Source organism: Solanum pennellii, chromosome 4 (assembly GCF_001406875.1).
Source record: "Solanum pennellii chromosome 4, SPENNV200".
Classification (NCBI taxonomy): domain Eukaryota; kingdom Viridiplantae; phylum Streptophyta; class Magnoliopsida; order Solanales; family Solanaceae; genus Solanum; species Solanum pennellii.
Window position 1 is genome coordinate 14,637,806 of NC_028640.1, and position 17,893 is coordinate 14,655,698.

The 17,893-nt window shown below is 33.3% G+C and overlaps 2 protein-coding genes across 2 annotated transcripts; both read right to left on the minus strand.

Annotated features, from left to right (window-relative positions):
* Window positions 1–1,635: 1,635 nt before the first annotated feature.
* Window positions 1,636–3,143, minus strand: LOC114076823. The gene is made up of 4 exons (XM_027916380.1): window positions 3,090–3,143; window positions 2,890–2,997; window positions 2,431–2,617; window positions 1,636–1,661 (listed from the first exon to the last, which is right to left on the minus strand). The coding sequence occupies exons 1-4, from the start codon at window positions 3,141–3,143 to the stop codon at window positions 1,636–1,638; spliced, it is 375 nt and encodes a 124-aa protein (XP_027772181.1).
* Window positions 3,144–4,646: 1,503 nt separating this feature from the next.
* Window positions 4,647–8,968, minus strand: LOC107016535. The gene is made up of 4 exons (XM_015216975.1): window positions 8,566–8,968; window positions 6,611–8,497; window positions 5,657–5,943; window positions 4,647–4,820 (listed from the first exon to the last, which is right to left on the minus strand). Exons 1-4 carry the CDS (start codon window positions 8,966–8,968, stop codon window positions 4,647–4,649), a joined length of 2,751 nt encoding a protein of 916 aa, XP_015072461.1.
* Window positions 8,969–17,893: the final 8,925 nt, after the last annotated feature.

Sequence of the window (17,893 nt, forward strand, 5' to 3'; positions counted from 1 at the left end):
CATATATTTACATCGGGGTCTTCTGAAAATATATTATCTTATTATTTTATAGAAATTAGTGATTTTTCCATTGACATAGTCGGGACCGGAGGAAAATATTATTTTAGAGACATTATTAATTATAGAGGTTTACTATATAATTTAAATAAATTAAAAGCTAGAAGAACTGTTTTAAAAAAATAAGATCCAAGAATAGAGTACATTCAAACAATAACTGCGATAATTATGTAAATATACTAAACAAATGATAAATTATTTAACCAATTTCTAGTAACATATGAGATTTCTAATAACAGCAAATCCAATCCAAATGCTTATCCAATTTCCTTCTTAATTTGTATAACACTTCCATTACAAGTTTGTTTAAACAGGTTCTACATTTAAGGATAATATGAGTTCTAATGGAGAAACATGATATATAACTTATCCAATTTACATTATTACGTGATTTAATGAAGTAAAACACATGTTAATTAATTAAGATTAAGTAAAATGAACTGTAAATTTAAATACATAGCGTGCATGTATTGGATTGGCTTAACACCCAGTGCGGATAAGTTTTACCCCTTATAAAGTGTTGGTCATTCATCCACAATGCATGAAAATGTATATAGTTTTAACATATCAGAAGGTTGAATAACTGTTTTAAAAAAGATAAGATCCTTGCATAGAGTATATTCAAACAAAAACAATAACTCCAATAATTATCTAAATACACTAATTAAACATATGGTAAATGATTCAATCAATTTTTAGTCACATAAGCGATTTCTTATAACAGCTAATCCAAATGCTTATCAAATTTCCTTGTAAATATGTATAACACTTCCCCTAGACAAGCTGTTTTAAACATGTGTTCTACATCATTAAAGGATAAAATCACTACAACAAAAACAACTTTTAGTGCACTACTAGAAATTTGGTCTACTATCACGGTTCACCTATCATTGCAATTGACGTTACTACCGTAGCCATAGGTCTAAGGCTACGGTTACATCAACCGCTACAACAGATCGCGTAGCAATAGAGCTATTTCTACGGTTCTGTGCGACAGTTCCTATAACCGTAGCCATACGTTGACCTATTGCCACGGTTCTCATTTGAATTAATTGCCCACGGTTATGTACGTATTGGTACGATTTTTAACCATCATAATAGAGGTTTATGCATCAGTTCTGTTAAGGCTATGGCTACAGTTTTTTTTCGATTCAACACACCATTTCACTCTATTGCGACGGTTGTTATAGGGTATTGCAACACTTCTAAACAATTGTAGAACTGTTTCTTAATGCCTATTGCAACGGTTATTACCTGCTATTTGCAACAATTCTAATGCAATATTAGTAAGCTATATATACCTGCTATATACTAAATCATTCATGAGAATAAATTTTATAACAAAAAAATACACATAAATCGTTAACGAGAATAAATGTTCATTACCTTAATTAGAATTCAAGATCCGTGATTCTAATATCAATTAAAGAAAAATATACAAATATTTTTATATCATTCAAAAAAGGTGAAACACATGCCATAGAATTTTCAATCATCAAAAATATATGACTTCTAGAACATCAATAAAGTTTACATGAATATATACTTCAGCTCCTATGTCAAGTCTTCACTATTGCTTTATACGCCTTCTTCGATTTCGTCACCTACATACAATCAGGAAAAAATATAAATAATTTAGTAAACCTCAAATCTTGGAAATTAACAAGTATACATGTAGTTACAACCATGCATTAGATTTTAGAATTGTTCAACCCTAAAACTTTGACATCAAATACATGCCAATAACATTCAACTGCTAGCTGCGCGCATTCAAACTTCTACAAGCAGCAGCAGAAACAAGACACCAGACTACATGCAGTAATTAGCTACTACGTTGGCTCGACTAAACATAATCGTGAAGCTAGGATTCAACACTATATATAATGCTACAAGAATCCAGCAGCAGAAACAAGAGAGCAGCTGCAGAAACAAGATAGACCAGCAGCAGAAAGAAGAGAGCAGCTGCAGAAACAAGATAGACCAGCAGCAGAAACAAGAGTCCACACTACAAGCAGTAAAAACAACACTATCATGCTACAAGAGACATGTTTAATTAACATAAACAAGAAACCAAAAGAAACCAGACTACAAGCAGCAAGTATCAAAAAAATCATGAATCTAACAACTAGTCCTTTACTAGGCTACAAGCAGCACCAGAAAAGTCATGAACCAGACTACAAGCAGCAACTCAGACATTAAACTATCAGAGAACAAGCAGCAAATCAGACATTAAACTCATGAATCAGGCATTTACTGATCCTCTGCCTAACATTTCCCCAACTTCCTTAGATCAATAGCATACTATTCCGTTCTAATCGTATAGCAAGTAGCAACAACAAATACCAATCAAAACATAGAATTAGCGACACCAACCTTGTTTAGCCCCTTGAACAGAAGTAGATTCTCTTGCTGAAGGAGTCGACAATGCTTCCAATATGTTAGGATCAATTAATCCCGCATGCTTAAGTTGTGCAATAACATCTGCAATAACTTCTTGTCGCACAATTTTCTTTTGTTCCTCCATTTGTTTCTCCATTTTCTGCATCCTCTCTTGCATTTGCTGCATTCCATCAGTTGTTGCACTTAAAATCGATTCCGAATTGCCAACTTTTTTTTCAAAGTAGTCTTTGTAACTCCTGCGCCATATAGTCTTAGATGTCCCGGTTGTTCAGGACCCATGACGCTTAAAAATTCATCAACATACTCACCATTTATGCTTATTTGTTTTTCAATTTCCTCCATTTCAGCCTACCAAAGCATATCCAACAAACACAATCTTATGAAATAAATAATTGATCTCAACAAAAAAAATTAAAATAGACAGGCACATACAATTTTACTAGTAGTATCTTCATTTGAGGACTTGTACAAACGCCTAGGTTTTCTTGTTCTTGTAACCACAAAGAGATCCTTAGATGATACTGTCTCCTTATCTCTCTCCTAGTCAAATTGAAATATATATAAAAAATTAACTCACACTGGAAGAGATCTAAAAGAAAATTTCATTAAAAATAATATATAAGAGAACTCACCAGCTTATTACGAACTAAAGCGAAACTCTTTTTGCCAGCAGTGTGTGGATTCATCAGTTTTTTTCGATTCTTTGCATTTGTTCAGACATTTTCTGCAAAGAAATGAATCAGTAATTTTAATAGAAGGTATATTAGTTTTATATAGTGTACTAGACGAGGTCAATATTAGTCTGTCTTTCCTTTATAACAGTCCATTTTTCCTTTATATCAATCTGTCAATATCAGTCATTATATAGTGTTAAGGTGTCTTGTAAAATGCATGTGACTATCACAATAAATGAAGCTGCAAAATATTACAATAGAGAAGAGAGTAAAAGAAAAAATAAAGCAGAATATATACTATTATCACACTACTTTAGACACCAAAGTACCAACCAAGCCTCAGATAAAGCAGAATCAATACTATTATGTCAGCAACACCGATATCACACTATGGACAATTATGTCATAGCAGTCAGTGTTGGCACTTTATCCAGATGCTTTAGTACCTATTCTATTCAGATGGTTACTATATGTTTTGATTTACTTTTGTAGCAGTCAGAGAGAAGGTTATGCAGGCTGGTCTGTATACAAACCATAATAATGTTAGAGGTATGAATTACAAATAGAAATGAATCATATTTCATTGCAATTAACATTGACATTTCTCAAACTTTGGTGGATATAGTTACACTTGCTGCTCCTTATGGGTCTTTCTAGTAAGGTCTGAATTACAGATACAGGCCAAAATGTTGCTCTAATTGCTTTAAGTTTGGGCATGATAATGATCCACCTGCTGATTAAAAAGACACATACGAGAAAGAAGAGTTAGGAGGAAGCATAGAAGCTGGGAAGGGAGGTACTATTTTTTCTAACAGCTTTGAAGTGTTGAGAGTAACTAGGTGGGAAGAAGCTGGGAAGGGAGCAAAAATCAGGAGCTATAATACAAATTCTACTTATTAAAAAAAATTGAGATTCTGAACTACATTTTTACCTTGAATTTTTCAGAATTCCAATATTTGAGGATCTCTCTAAATTGACATTCTGGAATATGACCAGGCTTTTTTGCCATTCGAACTGCATCATTGTCATATGGATCGTAATAATTAAGCTTCAAATCACTTCTATGTCTTCTGCAAGCATCTCGAATTGTTACCATACCCCAATGGTACGCAGCTTCAGGAATAATATATTTCCCCTATAATTTTGTGTCATTCAATTAGCCAATAGAAGTAAAATACTTTTACAAATAATTTATTATTGTAAACTACAAACCTTGGTATAATCCCACAAATCCTTTTTAGTGTCCATGCTCCTCAAATCCAATATATCAAATGGGCAAAGAGTCGCATTTCTAGCCAATGTTCCTAGGAAGCTACTTAGCTCTATGACAACATCATCCGTAGGACCAACAGGTTGATTTTGACTATTCAGTATGAGCAACTTACGTTCTTTTCGGGCATGAACATCATGCATTTGCGTTCTACCTCTTTTATTTGGACTGGAAACATCTCCAGCTATAAGAAAATACAAGAAATATAATTAAAAAATATGAATACATTTAATAGGTTTGTAATCTTATATATTTCCTTGTTTTTCAGGTTGATCATTTGTTCGAGGAGTGACAGAATTCATTTGCACTTGATCCTCGAAAGGAAAATCTTTGCCATGCTGCTCAAGAGGCAGCTCCTCGACAGGCTGCACAAGAGGAAGCTCCTCAACAAGGTGCACAACAGGCAGCTCCTCGACAGGCTGATTTTCAAAAGGCAACTCCTCGACAGATTGTCTTTTTGCTTCAGATTGTGGTGCTAATGATTGTTGTCCTCCAAATTATTTGAGCAGATGTCCTTTCTCGCACTCTATTTCTTTAATAATTTCATTTGTTGTCAATAACCGTCGTTTCTTATTTGCCAAGAATGATAACGATCCCGATTTAGCAAAATGTCTTCTTTTTGGCTTTTTTGGTTCTTTTTGAAATTTCTTGTTGACTCATAGCTATGACTATTCAAACCTGTGTGAAAATAGAAATTAAAAAGTTAAAATGTATGGCAGTGTACATCAGCAATACTTAAACAAATCAATCACCAAGATCTTACAAAGAGCTGAATCACATTCAGTAGGTCTGTTACTGTCCACAATCACACACAAGATTTAGAGTGTTTTTAGGAAGCCAATTGATGGAATTATAAGAGAGCAGCAAGTCTGTTACTGTCCACAATCACACATAGTAGGTTTGTTACTGTCCCCAATAAAATTTCCTGCACTTATTCACATTCATAGAATGTACATTAAGTACTCAAAGAGAGATATAGTGAAGAAGTATTCAAAGAACCATAAAAACGAGATACGAACCTTGAGTGTTGGACCTTAATAAAGAGATAAGAACCTACTGATTTGCTGGTCCACTAATATAATGAAATTGCTCAGAGAAACTGCAAAAAGAAGAAGAATGAAAATGATCAATAAGAGAGAAAAAGGACTTACCAAAACTAATAATCCAAAAGTTGTAGTAATTTAACGATAACATGAAAAAAAAAACATAGAAACAAAAAGAAGAGATAGCAAATACAGTTCACTCAATCATCAACTTCCATCCAATCCCAATCAGTATCATCAAAGTCATCCTCCTCTTCCGATGTTTCCATAGCTTCATCTTGTGAATGTTGTGCAATGGAAGGAGCATCGATGATATCAACAGGAAGATATTCTCTAGACCATCTAACATCTACATCAAGTAATCTTTCTGATGAACCAATATCATCATTAGGCTCTCTCCAAAATGTTTCTTCAATATTAGGACAATTCTCTTCCTCCAAATCATACAAATCCACAGGGACTTTGTTTCTTGCATAATAAACATTTTTCTCAACCGGGTCTTCCACATAAAAAAACTTGATTCACTTGAGATGCTAGTACAAAAGGATCATTTGTACTACATTTTTTGTTGAAATATACCAGAGTCAATCCACATTCATCGACTTCATTATGAAACCAATCACAATTAAAAAGTACAACACTAAAGCAACCCCAATAATCAATCTCAATGATATCCTCAATATTCCGTAATAGAGAACCATTCCATCAACAGGATTTTGGTCCCTAGCACTAGAAAAACTATCCGTTGTGGCTGACAAAGTCACTCCACTATTCTGAGTTTTACAAGGGGCATCCCGTGTCTTCGTGTGAAATCGATATCCATTAATGAAATATCAAGTATATCTTTTTGCCACAAAGTTAGGCCCTTTAGCTAGCCATTTTAAATGATTGGAAACTTCAATATTTTTAACTTTTTCACTAAACCAATCACCAAATTCTCTACTATGGACCTGTGCTTTTACCCATGATTGCCTCTAGTACGATTATCAGTTAAGCTCTTATGTTCCCTGTAAGCATGCAATGTAATTTAATCAACGTGTATTTATAAATGAAATGAAATTCGAAATACATTATAATAACATCTAAATGAAGTTTAAAAACAAACGAGTATTTTATCTTACTTGATAAATGCCTCTACTTGTTCATCTCCTGTATTGAAAAACCACCTTCCTCTGTTTGAGTGTACTCATCATTCTCTATTTCACACCTACTTAATTTTGTCTTCACCGTATTAGGTAGGTATATGGAAATAAATTTCAAGCAATCAACAGCTGAAAAATCTTCTACTATTGATCCTTCAGGACTTTTTCGATTACGAACAAGCTCCTTGAAGTCACACATAGTTATCTCTGTAGAATACATCCAACGCAAATGAGTTGGGCCTCCAAGCTTAATTTCATCTACTAAATGGATAGGTAAATGTGTCATTATATCAAAAAAATATGGAGGAAAAATCTTTTCAAGCTCACATTCAATATCTATGATTTCTGCTTTCATCTTATCAAGATCGCTTCTTCTTATAACCTTGATACATTTGGCTCTAATATAATTCCCCAATCTAATAAAGACCATAGCTACATTCTTGGGTAACACTTTTCTGACTGCAACTTGGAGCAAGTAATGCATTATGAAATGAGCATCGTGACTTTTGTATCCTGATACTTTCATCTCTTCAATTTGCACACGACTTGATATATTAGAAGCACACCCTTTTGGTAATTTGGCATCTTTTAAGACGGTGCAAAATAACTTTTTCTCATCTGGTGTCATAGAGAAACAAGCTTTAGCTAGATGGATATTTCCTGTATCACAATCTTTTAGAGGTTGAAGCTCTTTATGTATCCCCATTTCATACAAGTCATAGTGAGAATTTATATGATCTTTGGACTTTCCAAGCATATCCAATAAAGTCCCAAGCACACTATCACAAATATTCTTCTCTATGTGCATCACATCAAGATTGTGCCTCAATTTGTTTGTTGCCCAATACGGCAACTCAAAAAATATGGATTTTTTCCATGGACCATCATTCTTTCGTTTTCTTTTATTTTTTTTCTTTCCAAATACATTATTGAATTCACGAATCTCTTCAAGAATTTGTGCACCTGATAATGGAGTAGGTGCAACTTTATGCTCCTCTTTACCATTAAATGATCTTTTATCTCTTCTGAATGGATGATCAGGAGGTAAAAACGTCCGATGACCCAAGTAACACATCTTGCGACTATGTTTGAGATATTTGGAACAAGTATTATGGTTACAAGTGGGGCATGCCCATCTCCCCTTGGTGCTCCATCCAGAAAGCATTGCTAGAGCTGGAAAATCACTAATTGTCCACAATAAAGTTGCATGCATTAGAAATGTTTGATTAGTTACAGCATCATATGTTTCAACTCCCACTTCCCATAGTTCCTTCAACTCCGCAATCAGTGGTTGCAAGTATACATCTATATCATTTCCCGGAGACGATGGACCTGGAATAATCATTGACAACATAATATTCTCTGACTTCATGCAAGTCCATGGAGATAAATTATAGTTCATCAACATAACTGGCCATGTGCTTTGGGAAATGCTCATAGTTCTGAATGGATTGAAACCATCACTTGAAAGACCCAATCTAACATTACGAGCATAATTAGCAAAGTCAGGATGCAATGAATCAAAATCCTTCCAAGCTTCACCATCTGCAGGATGTCTTAAATTTCCATCTTTAAGCCGTTCAGTATCATGCCATCTCATAGCTACAGATGTTTCAGAACACATGAATATCCTCTGAAGCCTAGGCTTTAAAGGAAAGTACCTTAAAACCTTCACTGGGATTTTTGTAACCTTATTATTTAAGTCATTCCGAACATTCTTCCATCTTGAAGCTCCACACACAGATAAATTATCTAACTTTGCATTATCATTCCAAAATAATATGCAATCATTAGTGCAAGCATGTATTTTCTCATAATGAAGACCCAAATCTTTTATGACCTTTTTTGCCTTGTAAAACGAGTCGGGTATCTGAGCAAATGGAAATGCCTCTCTTATCAAGTCCAACAAATCTGAAAAGGCCACATCAGTCAACTTGTGAATGCATTTAAACAAGTATAGCCGGATGGTAAAAATCAACTTAGAAAAAATCTCTTTGCATCTTCATATGGCCCCTCCCTCACTCCTTCATGTCTCTGATCATCTACTATATTTCTAAAAGTATCATGAAGTAATCTATCAATGTCGTCATGCATGTTAGAAGTTTCTTCTTCATCGGTTGGATGTGGCATATTTCTTGAGGAAAATCCTTCACCATGAAAAACCCATTTGGTGTATCCACGAACAAATCCATGGCAAATCAAATGATCCTCTACCATATTTCGGCAATGGCAATTACGATTAAAGCACTTCTTACAAGGACACAATATTTCATTTCCTTGGGAAGCTCGTTCAAATGCTTTATCAAGAAAATCATTAACTCCATGAATATATTCATTAGTGGATCTTCGGAGATTCATCAAACTTTTATCTCCAAAATCCATTGAATATTTATTCTACATGACATGTGCAAAACATTAAAGCCAATAAATTCATGCGTACAAATAATACCGACAGAACTTAACAACTCGAACTTTTAGATTAATCGAATCTCAAACCTTCACATCAATTCAACAACAAACAATTACAACACTAATAGTAGAACCAAAAAATATTGACAAGTTAAGTTATTAGCAGCTTCCACCATTTAATAAACTTTATACAAATGAATGACTAAAGGCACACGCAAACACATTTCAAAGCAATAAGGACAGACCTAGATTAGAGTAAATAATATACATTATAGCAATAGACTGCAACAAGCAAACAAAATTACTATCAATACATTAGTTTTGATTCTAGCAAAACAGTTCATGTATTCGTAAAATATTAACAGAGTTGATTGTTCACATGGAAAAAGTAGTTCAAACAAACTATAATAACTCATATTCTCTTTATAAATAAACACAAGGGAGTTAGCTGGTCAATCTAACAACTACCATATAGCAGAAAATTTCTATTACTTTCAATTTCTTACCAATTCAGCCTTCACGGGTTCCAAACGAACTACTTCAAAAATCCTGAAGTGTTACCTTTGGGTCTGTTTCAGCCAAGCCTATAAATAACATAATCACACTATATTAGTAGGAAACCAAGCCAAAGAGAGGAAAAAATATAAGAGATATAAGTCCAAGATAAGTAGCTTAGCTTCGAAAACTCCATCAAAAAAATCCTTTTTTTTAATCACACATACAAAAAAAACAGTGGCACAATGACTATTGTTACTAAAATCAAGAAAATTGATTTATTTGAAACCCAAGATTGAATTTTTATCTTCTGTTTATCATCATCATACAAATATCACCAAATATAAGAACCCCATTTCGAATTCTTGGTTTAAATCAACCTCATTTTGCTTATTTTCTTTTTGACTCAACCAAAGCTATAACAATGTTAAATCCAATGCAAAGTATTCATAATGATTCCCAGGTCCTCGATTTCCCTGGAGGCGAGGTCAAATTCACCTCACATTTGAACTATATTCCTTAAACAAAAGAGGAGAGAGTACACTGTTAGAGGGTCCTTGACGATGATTGTTACTCAATCACTATTGATTTTGCAGCAACTGAAAAGGATGTTGCACTGAAAATATGCATTGATATAGTCACACTTCAAACAATGGATACAATATTTTATGATGCACAAATACAAGGACTATATTCTTTCTATGTTACACTATTGAATCAAACAAATATCGTCTAGCTAAGTAAATCAAATGGTGGAGAAGAGAAAGAGACTCTGTAAGCAGATTTAGGGAATGGATTGAAAGAGAAGACTGTTTGAGCTCTCAGTTTGAATCAGAACTTCGCAGTAATATCAGCAAGGAGTTATTGCAGGCCATTCAAGTTGCAAAAAAACAAGAGAAGCCCCCAAATTGCAGCATATCATGAAGCTCATATCAGCCATAGTTATATGGAAACTTTGGAAGAGAAGGAATGCTAAAAGACATGTTAAAGAGGTCTCTTTTAATAAAATGTACATTCACTGTCAATAATTAATTGTGCAAGCAGTTAAAAACTTGAAAAACAAATCCAAGTTCCACACATTTCTATTAATGACACACAAATTCCTAAGACTAACACAATGTACAAAAAATGATATAGCCACTTTAAATTGTAGACACTGCATCCAAAAAAACACAACGAACATGTAAAGTGAGAAGTAAATCATACAAAGCAAATCAATGTGTGCTTCGTGAATGATCAAAACAATATCGCAAAATGCACAAATCCACACAATGTCATTAACTTTAACGAATAAATAGGGCATTATGTGTCACAGTTTATGCTGGCAGTGACTCATAAGGGAAGATAACATTCAATCGAACAAGCAAAAGACATAGAAAATATCAGAATCCGAATGTATTTCAAAGTAAAACGACAGTGATACTCAATTTTCAACATCTCTTGATAATCAAAAACAAAATTGAAGATAACTAAGCCTTAATCCGAAACAAGTTGAGATCAGCAATATGAATACCAAAAAACAGAGGAGAGAACACAGGGTCACACAACTACAATATTTACATCAAGGTTTGTAGTCAGTCAAAGGAAAAGAGAGTTTTTCAAAAACGAACTAGCTTAAGCTATATCAGTCAACAAAAAGTGAAATAAATACCAGTAGGAAGTAATTTGGGAGTAATTTTTGTCCAGATTCACATCAAATGGGGAATATGAAGGAAGAATTCAGCTGGAACAAAAAAAAATTGCAGAGAGAAATACTTACACATCCACAAACTTGGAGCACTAGATTTTGACTCTCTTATATATCACAGAATCAAACAGGGGAAGTTTATACACTAACTACATTGGAGCAAATAACATAGATTTAATACTAACCCATACATTATTCTTTAAGTTTTTTCAAAATTGATTCAATGGGGACTTAGAAATCATGAACTAGCATAGAAAACTTAAACATTATTAACCTTTAAGATGAATTCGTAGTCGAACCTCAAAAACATCACGAAAAAGAACAAGCTGGTTGTTTTCCTCGACGTGCTTCAGCACCAGCTTCACCACCGAGCTTCAACAACGAGCTTCAGCAACGAGCTTCAGCAACAGCTTCACCTACGAGCTTCACCAACAGCTTCACCAACAAGCTTCACCAACGAGCTTCACCAACGAGCTTCACCAACAGCTTCACCAACAAATTTTGTTTTTCTTACAAAAATCTTCAGAAATTCCTTTCACAGCTTCACCCAGAAAAAGGCTCTCTCACATTGCTTTGATGAAAGTTTCTGAATAATAAGGGTTTCTAAAACAATTTCATTCTTTTTCTTTTACATTTTTTAAAAAGTTAATATATCAGAATTATTTTTTTAGGAGGGACTAATGTATCTTCGGCAAATTATATTGGAGGGAAATATATTTTTTTAGGAGGTAAAAATATTTAGGGCTAAAAATTAGAATTATTTTTCTAAAAAACCGTTGCCATAGTGTTATCTATAGCAACGGTTTTAAAACTTGTTGCTATACATTCTCTATAGGGACGGTTATAGGGATTATGCGACAGTTTATTTTAAGAATTGTTCTATTAGATTCAAGGATATTTGGCCACGGTTATAACCGTTGTAATAGGTGAGCTATTGCTACGATGGTATAACCGTTGCTAAATAAGCGTTGCAGTAAGTCAAATTTCTATTAGTGGTGGAATTAAATATTGACACTAACAAGGAATGCTAAAGTCTTTACCGGCATTAGTTAAGTGTCATTAGAACCAATGTCGCTAAAGGCTTTAGGGACATATACAAAAGAGTGACAATTGCTGCTAAAAATACATATTTAGCAGCAATTAATAATTAAATGACGCTAATGATCACTTTTGTTGCAGTGAATGAGTCATAATGGAGAAAGATGAATGTATAGAACTTAGGTACTGTTGATCATTCATCCACAATGCATGGAACTGTAGATAGTTTTAATAAATCGAAAAGTAATTTAGTAATGTTACTATTTCTTTATAAATTATAATTTGTTTAAGCACTCCGTAAAGACGGTAATGATATATGACAGAGTCATCTGTGTTTTGTTTTATCTTAATATGTCACGCACTCCATAAAGACTGAGATTATGTAAGATGGAGTCATTTATATTCTGTTTTATCATGTTTCTTGAAGGTCTCTCACAAAAGTTCTGATAATCACATTCCGGTGGATTTTAAATGTCATGTAACTTTTTTTTATATGAACTCACACAAATTCTGTTAGTCACAATGTGCAGATTTATCCATAATTCATGTCAAATAAATATATAAATCATTTCAAACATGCAACATCACACATTAACAAATAAACAGTTGAACTAACCTTTTTTAGATTGCAGGCTATCGTGTGCTCTGTTGTTTCAATCAACCTCTTGTTAAAATAAACCTGGCATACATTGCATTTGCATAAGCTTTTAGATATCTCATTGCTTCACGTCTGTTTTTATTGGATTATTGTTTTTTCCCTTTGTGTTTCCTCCTCGCTTAGGTTAGTATCTATAAAATAAATCGACACATTTTATCATTTTTCATTTTTCTTTTTAAAATTCCTTTCAAATTATTTAAATAATGTTATTAAAAATTTAAAATAATTGACACATGTTATCATTTTATTGGTCTATTTGGTATGTTTATGTGTGTTGAAATGCGGACATGGTTGTATTTTTATTGATTATTATTTTGTATCGAATCATTTATAAAGCATTTAATTTCATTAATAGATAAAACTGTCACTTACTATTATCATTTAACATGTTTGGTCTTCTTTCTGTTTCCCTTTCCTGGGTTTAATAAGTAAAGAAAATAGTAAATGAATGAGTCATAAGCTCTAAAACATTTTGAAACCACTTCAATTTTGTAACTTTATTATCATTTAGGTTTTTTATACATAATCAGTACTTTTTGTAAATTTCAGGTTACGTTTCATTGCATAACCATGGTATTGAGACTTTGGAATAAATGTTGTATATGAATATATGCACTTACTTTATATATATATATATATATATATATATATATATAAACTAGATTATTTGAATTAGTTTATCAAATGTGTTTATTTGATTCATTTAAACTGGTGCTTGTAGATTCTCATAGTAAAATTTTATCCATATCAAAATAGAATAAAAATGGAATGAATGAAATTCAATATCTATGTTATTCATTCAAACATTTCAAATTTGAGGCTGTCCAAACTGACTATTGTTTTTCTCTATCGTAGCAGTATATGATAAAGAAATGATTCAATTTGACAATAGATGGTGAAAAGAAAAATTTAAATAGTATTTTCCAACATAGTATGAAAATACAAAAAAAAAATTAATTCAAGTAAATAATTACAGTTCTGAATAAAATGAATGTTTCTTGATGAATTTGATAATTTTTTCATATAAAATCATTGAAATCCGAAGTGATACAATATTCCGCGACATATACAACTGCTTTAATTAAGCAATATTTGGTCCCCTTTTTCTCTTGTTAGAAATTTAGAGTTTATTTCCTTGATTTTATGAATTTTGTTAAAGAGTGTATTTTATTTCATGAAATAAATTGGTGTAAAAATAAATATATTTGAAGCTAAAACAAATTTTTAAAAAATGAAAACAAAATGCTTAATAGATTAATTGAGTCTCTACTACTTACCAAAGTGTTGTTGTAAAATTCTACCTTCTCATTTATAAAATTCTACCTTCTCAAAATTTTACTTTCATCTCCAGAATTTTGACATCAACAATTTTGAAACATAAACACAATAATTATTCAAAGGTATGTCAATTTCTATAAAAAACAAATTATGTATTCTAGCTTATACACATTGTTTAGATCATTGTTTGTCTAACATTTTTTGACAATCCTATATTAGCATAACTGGCATCATGCATCATAAACACAATTCAATATCATGTTTTTTCTCATAGAAGTAATAGATAAAGTATTTTTAACATAAATACACTTGTAATTAAATTCATTAAAGAAACATCTTAAACAACTTGCGATTAAAAGGTTAATTGTGAAAAATTTAAATTATTTTAGGCCTTATTTACCTGGATCTTCTATCCAAAAGTGATCATAGATATCAAAAGTTCTTTTTCTTTTTCTAAAACAACTTCTTGGTCTTCACCTTCTTCTTAAGAGTAGAAGCCTTATCCGCTATTTTCTATTTCAAATAAACAAATTATTAGATATAAAGAGAGTTACAAAATATGAATTAAGCATGCATAATAGCTTCAATGAAGAAAAGAACAAGTCGTCATAGTTATCTCAGTGTCAAATTGCTTTTGAAGCTGGTTGATTCTCATTCCTTTCATTTATTAGTGGATTACATTTGACATTATCACTTCTAAGCTAGAAGAACTCTTTACAAAAAAGATAAAATTCAAGAATAAAGTATATTCAATCATGGACAATAACTGTTTTCTGCGATAGTTACCTTGTAGGCTTTCTATATATTTCTATGTACAACATAATTAGTATCTTTTGTAAATTTTAGGTTACACTTCATTGCATAACCATAGTATTAAGTAATAAATGATGTATGTGAACATATGCAGGGACTTAGAATATATGCAAGCTAGATTATTTGAATTAGTTTATCAAATATTTTAACTTGTTTTTTCAAGGTGGTGCTCATAGAAAATTTTTATCCATATCAAAATAGAATAAAAATGGAATGACATTCAAATAATTCTAGTTTGAGGTCGTTATAACGACCCAAGCTGACTATTATTTTTCCATGTTGTAGAAACATATAATCAATAAATGATTCAAATTTGACAATGGATACAGCAAAGTAAAATTTAAATAAATAATTTCCAACTTAGTATAATCAAATACTGAAAAAACAGTTTTGTTAAGTAAATTATTACAATATTGAATAAAATAAAACGATTCACTCCCTCGTGGAAACTGAGGGTTCTTTTCTCTCTACGTGAGAGCTCTTCTCTCCATAAAGTGGGGGCTGCACATATGCCTATTACATACAAACAAGAAGATAACTACCCACGTTTCCCATTAACTATCCATGTTCACCAACTTTCATTCAAAAAAAAAACCACTAAACTGCCAAGTTTAATCCCTTAGTTGAATGTCGACTCGGTTTTTCCCTTGTTGCTCTATAATTCTCATACAAACCAAATTCTCCAAAAGTCATTTTTAACAGATTTTCAACTTACTTGCACAATTCTCTTTGGATGGCCGACGATATTACGGCTCGAGTTCACAAGTTTATTTATACGAAGGAGGAAAAGGACTCAATCGAAATTGATGTTCAAGATATCATGTCGAGCATAGAAATTGGTGAAGTAAGTCTTCTCGGAAAAGTGATAGTGGACAAACAAGTTAGTGTGTAGGGGTGAAAAATACAATGATGTTGGTTTGGGGAAGTCCTGTAGGACTTAAGTATTACTGGTAGGAAGGAAATCTCTTTCAATTTGTTTTTCCATACAAAGATGACATGTAAAAAGTATTGTATGGAACACCATGGCTTATTGATAAATATTTGTTTAATCTTCATCAATGGCAACCAGAACTCCATACTAAGTTTCTGTAATATAAGTGAGATTTGGCTCCAATTCTTGAACATACCACTACATTGGATATCATATGAAGTAGGCAGTAAGATTGGACATGCACTCGGGGGTACGTCTGATGTCGCTATACCTGAAAATGCAAACAAGAAGGGTCTCTACATACGTCTAAAGGTCATAATGAGTATCAACAAGCCCGTACCTCGTGGAAATTAATAAAGATGGGTTCGGAGGAAAAATGGGTAGAATTTCTATATGAAAATTTTCCATATGTTTGCTACTACTGTGGGATTCTAGGCTATACAAAAAAGTCATGTATTATTCGGGAGGAAGATGTACGAAATGGTAATGTTAAGAGAGATCAATTTGACATATGGATGGGGGCTGAAAATCACTGATTTGCCGACAATAAACAAAGACGACAAAGTAATCAGAATGTGCGCTCCCATGGCCTCACTATTAGCAAAAGTAAGTAGATTGTTATTGTGTCGAAGGCCCTGGATCAAATGAGTTACCAATGAATAACAATGGAGGGGCTAAAAAGAGGGATACTGAAAACAAAAATAATCACCCATCCTTCGCGCCACACTAATTCTTTGAGAATCTCAATAAAGGACCTCTTCCGGAAAGAGCTAAATCGGATGAGCAGAAAACTAATGATACACTTTAGGGGACTGCTCCAGTAGTTGACTATGATCTGAAAAAGAACAATGAGAATGAACTACTATATGCTGTACAGTAGGAGCAGCACGTTGAACTGGAAGAACCCGTTTTTGCGACCTTCAACATTTGTAGGTCCATGAGGCAGAGTGGTGAGCTCCAATCGGTATATGCTATATCCTACAAAGAAAATATGAAGAAGCACCGTGACCTTAAAATTGAAAAACAAGAGTTTATGGTTGGGGATTTGGTGCTTTTATACAATTCTAGGATGCGTTGGTTTCCGGGCAAGCTCAAGTCCAAATGGACTGGCCCTTACTTGATTACCCAATTATTCCCTCATGGAGCAGTTGAGTTAGACACCATGGAGGGTGTGCGGTTTAAGGTGAATGGACAACAAATAAAACTCTATTTTAGGAAAGCTGAATTCGAGGTACACCATCTTGATGAATACTGGGAAATCAAGTGTCCTCAGTCGTGACGCGACATTAAATCAGGCGCTGGTTGGGAGGCAACCCAATCCTTATAGTTTTTCTCTCTAGTAATGGTAGCATTTTCTACTAATGACTTTTAAATTTACAGGCACATCACCAGGAAATTCTGTAGAAATCACTCTGCAACAGTCACTAACGAATACATCGACGGATCGTCACGCATGCGATGGACCATCACATGTATCCGTTGTGCAAGGTACGTCTTTCAGTTATTTTCAAAACTAGGGCACACCTGACAGATCCCATGACGGACCTCCGCATCTGCGGCGGACCGTCATCGGGGACTCGTTGCGTCATTAATGAGCGTACCCGACCCGACTCTGCTAGGGGTATTTTAAAAATTCTTAACATTTAAAAACCCCACCCCTTCACTTCACCCAATTCCTTCCCTCTTTCTCCCATTTCCCTCCCTTTCAAACGTCCAACTTCCTACCTGTCTTCTCTATCAACTGGTCACTTCCCCAATTCCCCAAATTCCTAATATCTAATTTCTACTTGTCGGAGTCGGTTGGTGTGGTTCTGTTCTTGATCACCGAGTACCTTCCTCGCTTGTTTTTCTCCTCTTCTCAGGTATGTGTCTCTTATTTCTACCCATTTACATTGTATTTTTGTTTTTCAATTAGTATTAGCCTATTTCTTATTGATGGGTCTTCATTCATTGATCAAATTTTGTCTGACCTAGTTTGAGAATCCTCAAATTGCATTG

What these genes read in the sequence shown, in the direction of transcription:
- LOC114076823 (XM_027916380.1), bottom strand. Translation starts at nt 3,143, where the DNA reads ATGAATCCACACACTGCTGGCAAAAAGAGTTTCGCTTTAGTTCGTAAT. An exon ending in CTTTAGTTCGTAATAAGCTG is followed by an intron (nt 2,998 to 3,089) that starts GTGAGTTCTCTT and finishes CAATTTGACTAG; the next exon opens with GAGAGAGATAAGGAGACAGT. An exon ending in TGTTCAAGGGGCTAAACAAG is followed by an intron (nt 1,662 to 2,430) that starts GTTGGTGTCGCT and finishes GATTGTATGTAG; the next exon opens with GTGACGAAATCGAAGAAGGC.
- LOC107016535 (XM_015216975.1), bottom strand. Translation starts at nt 8,968, where the DNA reads ATGGATTTTGGAGATAAAAGTTTGATGAATCTCCGAAGATCCACTAAT. An exon ending in GTACACTCAAACAGAGGAAG is followed by an intron (nt 5,944 to 6,610) that starts GTGGTTTTTCAA and finishes TTTATGTGGAAG; the next exon opens with ACCCGGTTGAGAAAAATGTT. An exon ending in CTGATTGGGATTGGATGGAA is followed by an intron (nt 4,821 to 5,656) that starts GTTGATGATTGA and finishes TTTGAAAATCAG; the next exon opens with CCTGTCGAGGAGCTGCCTGT.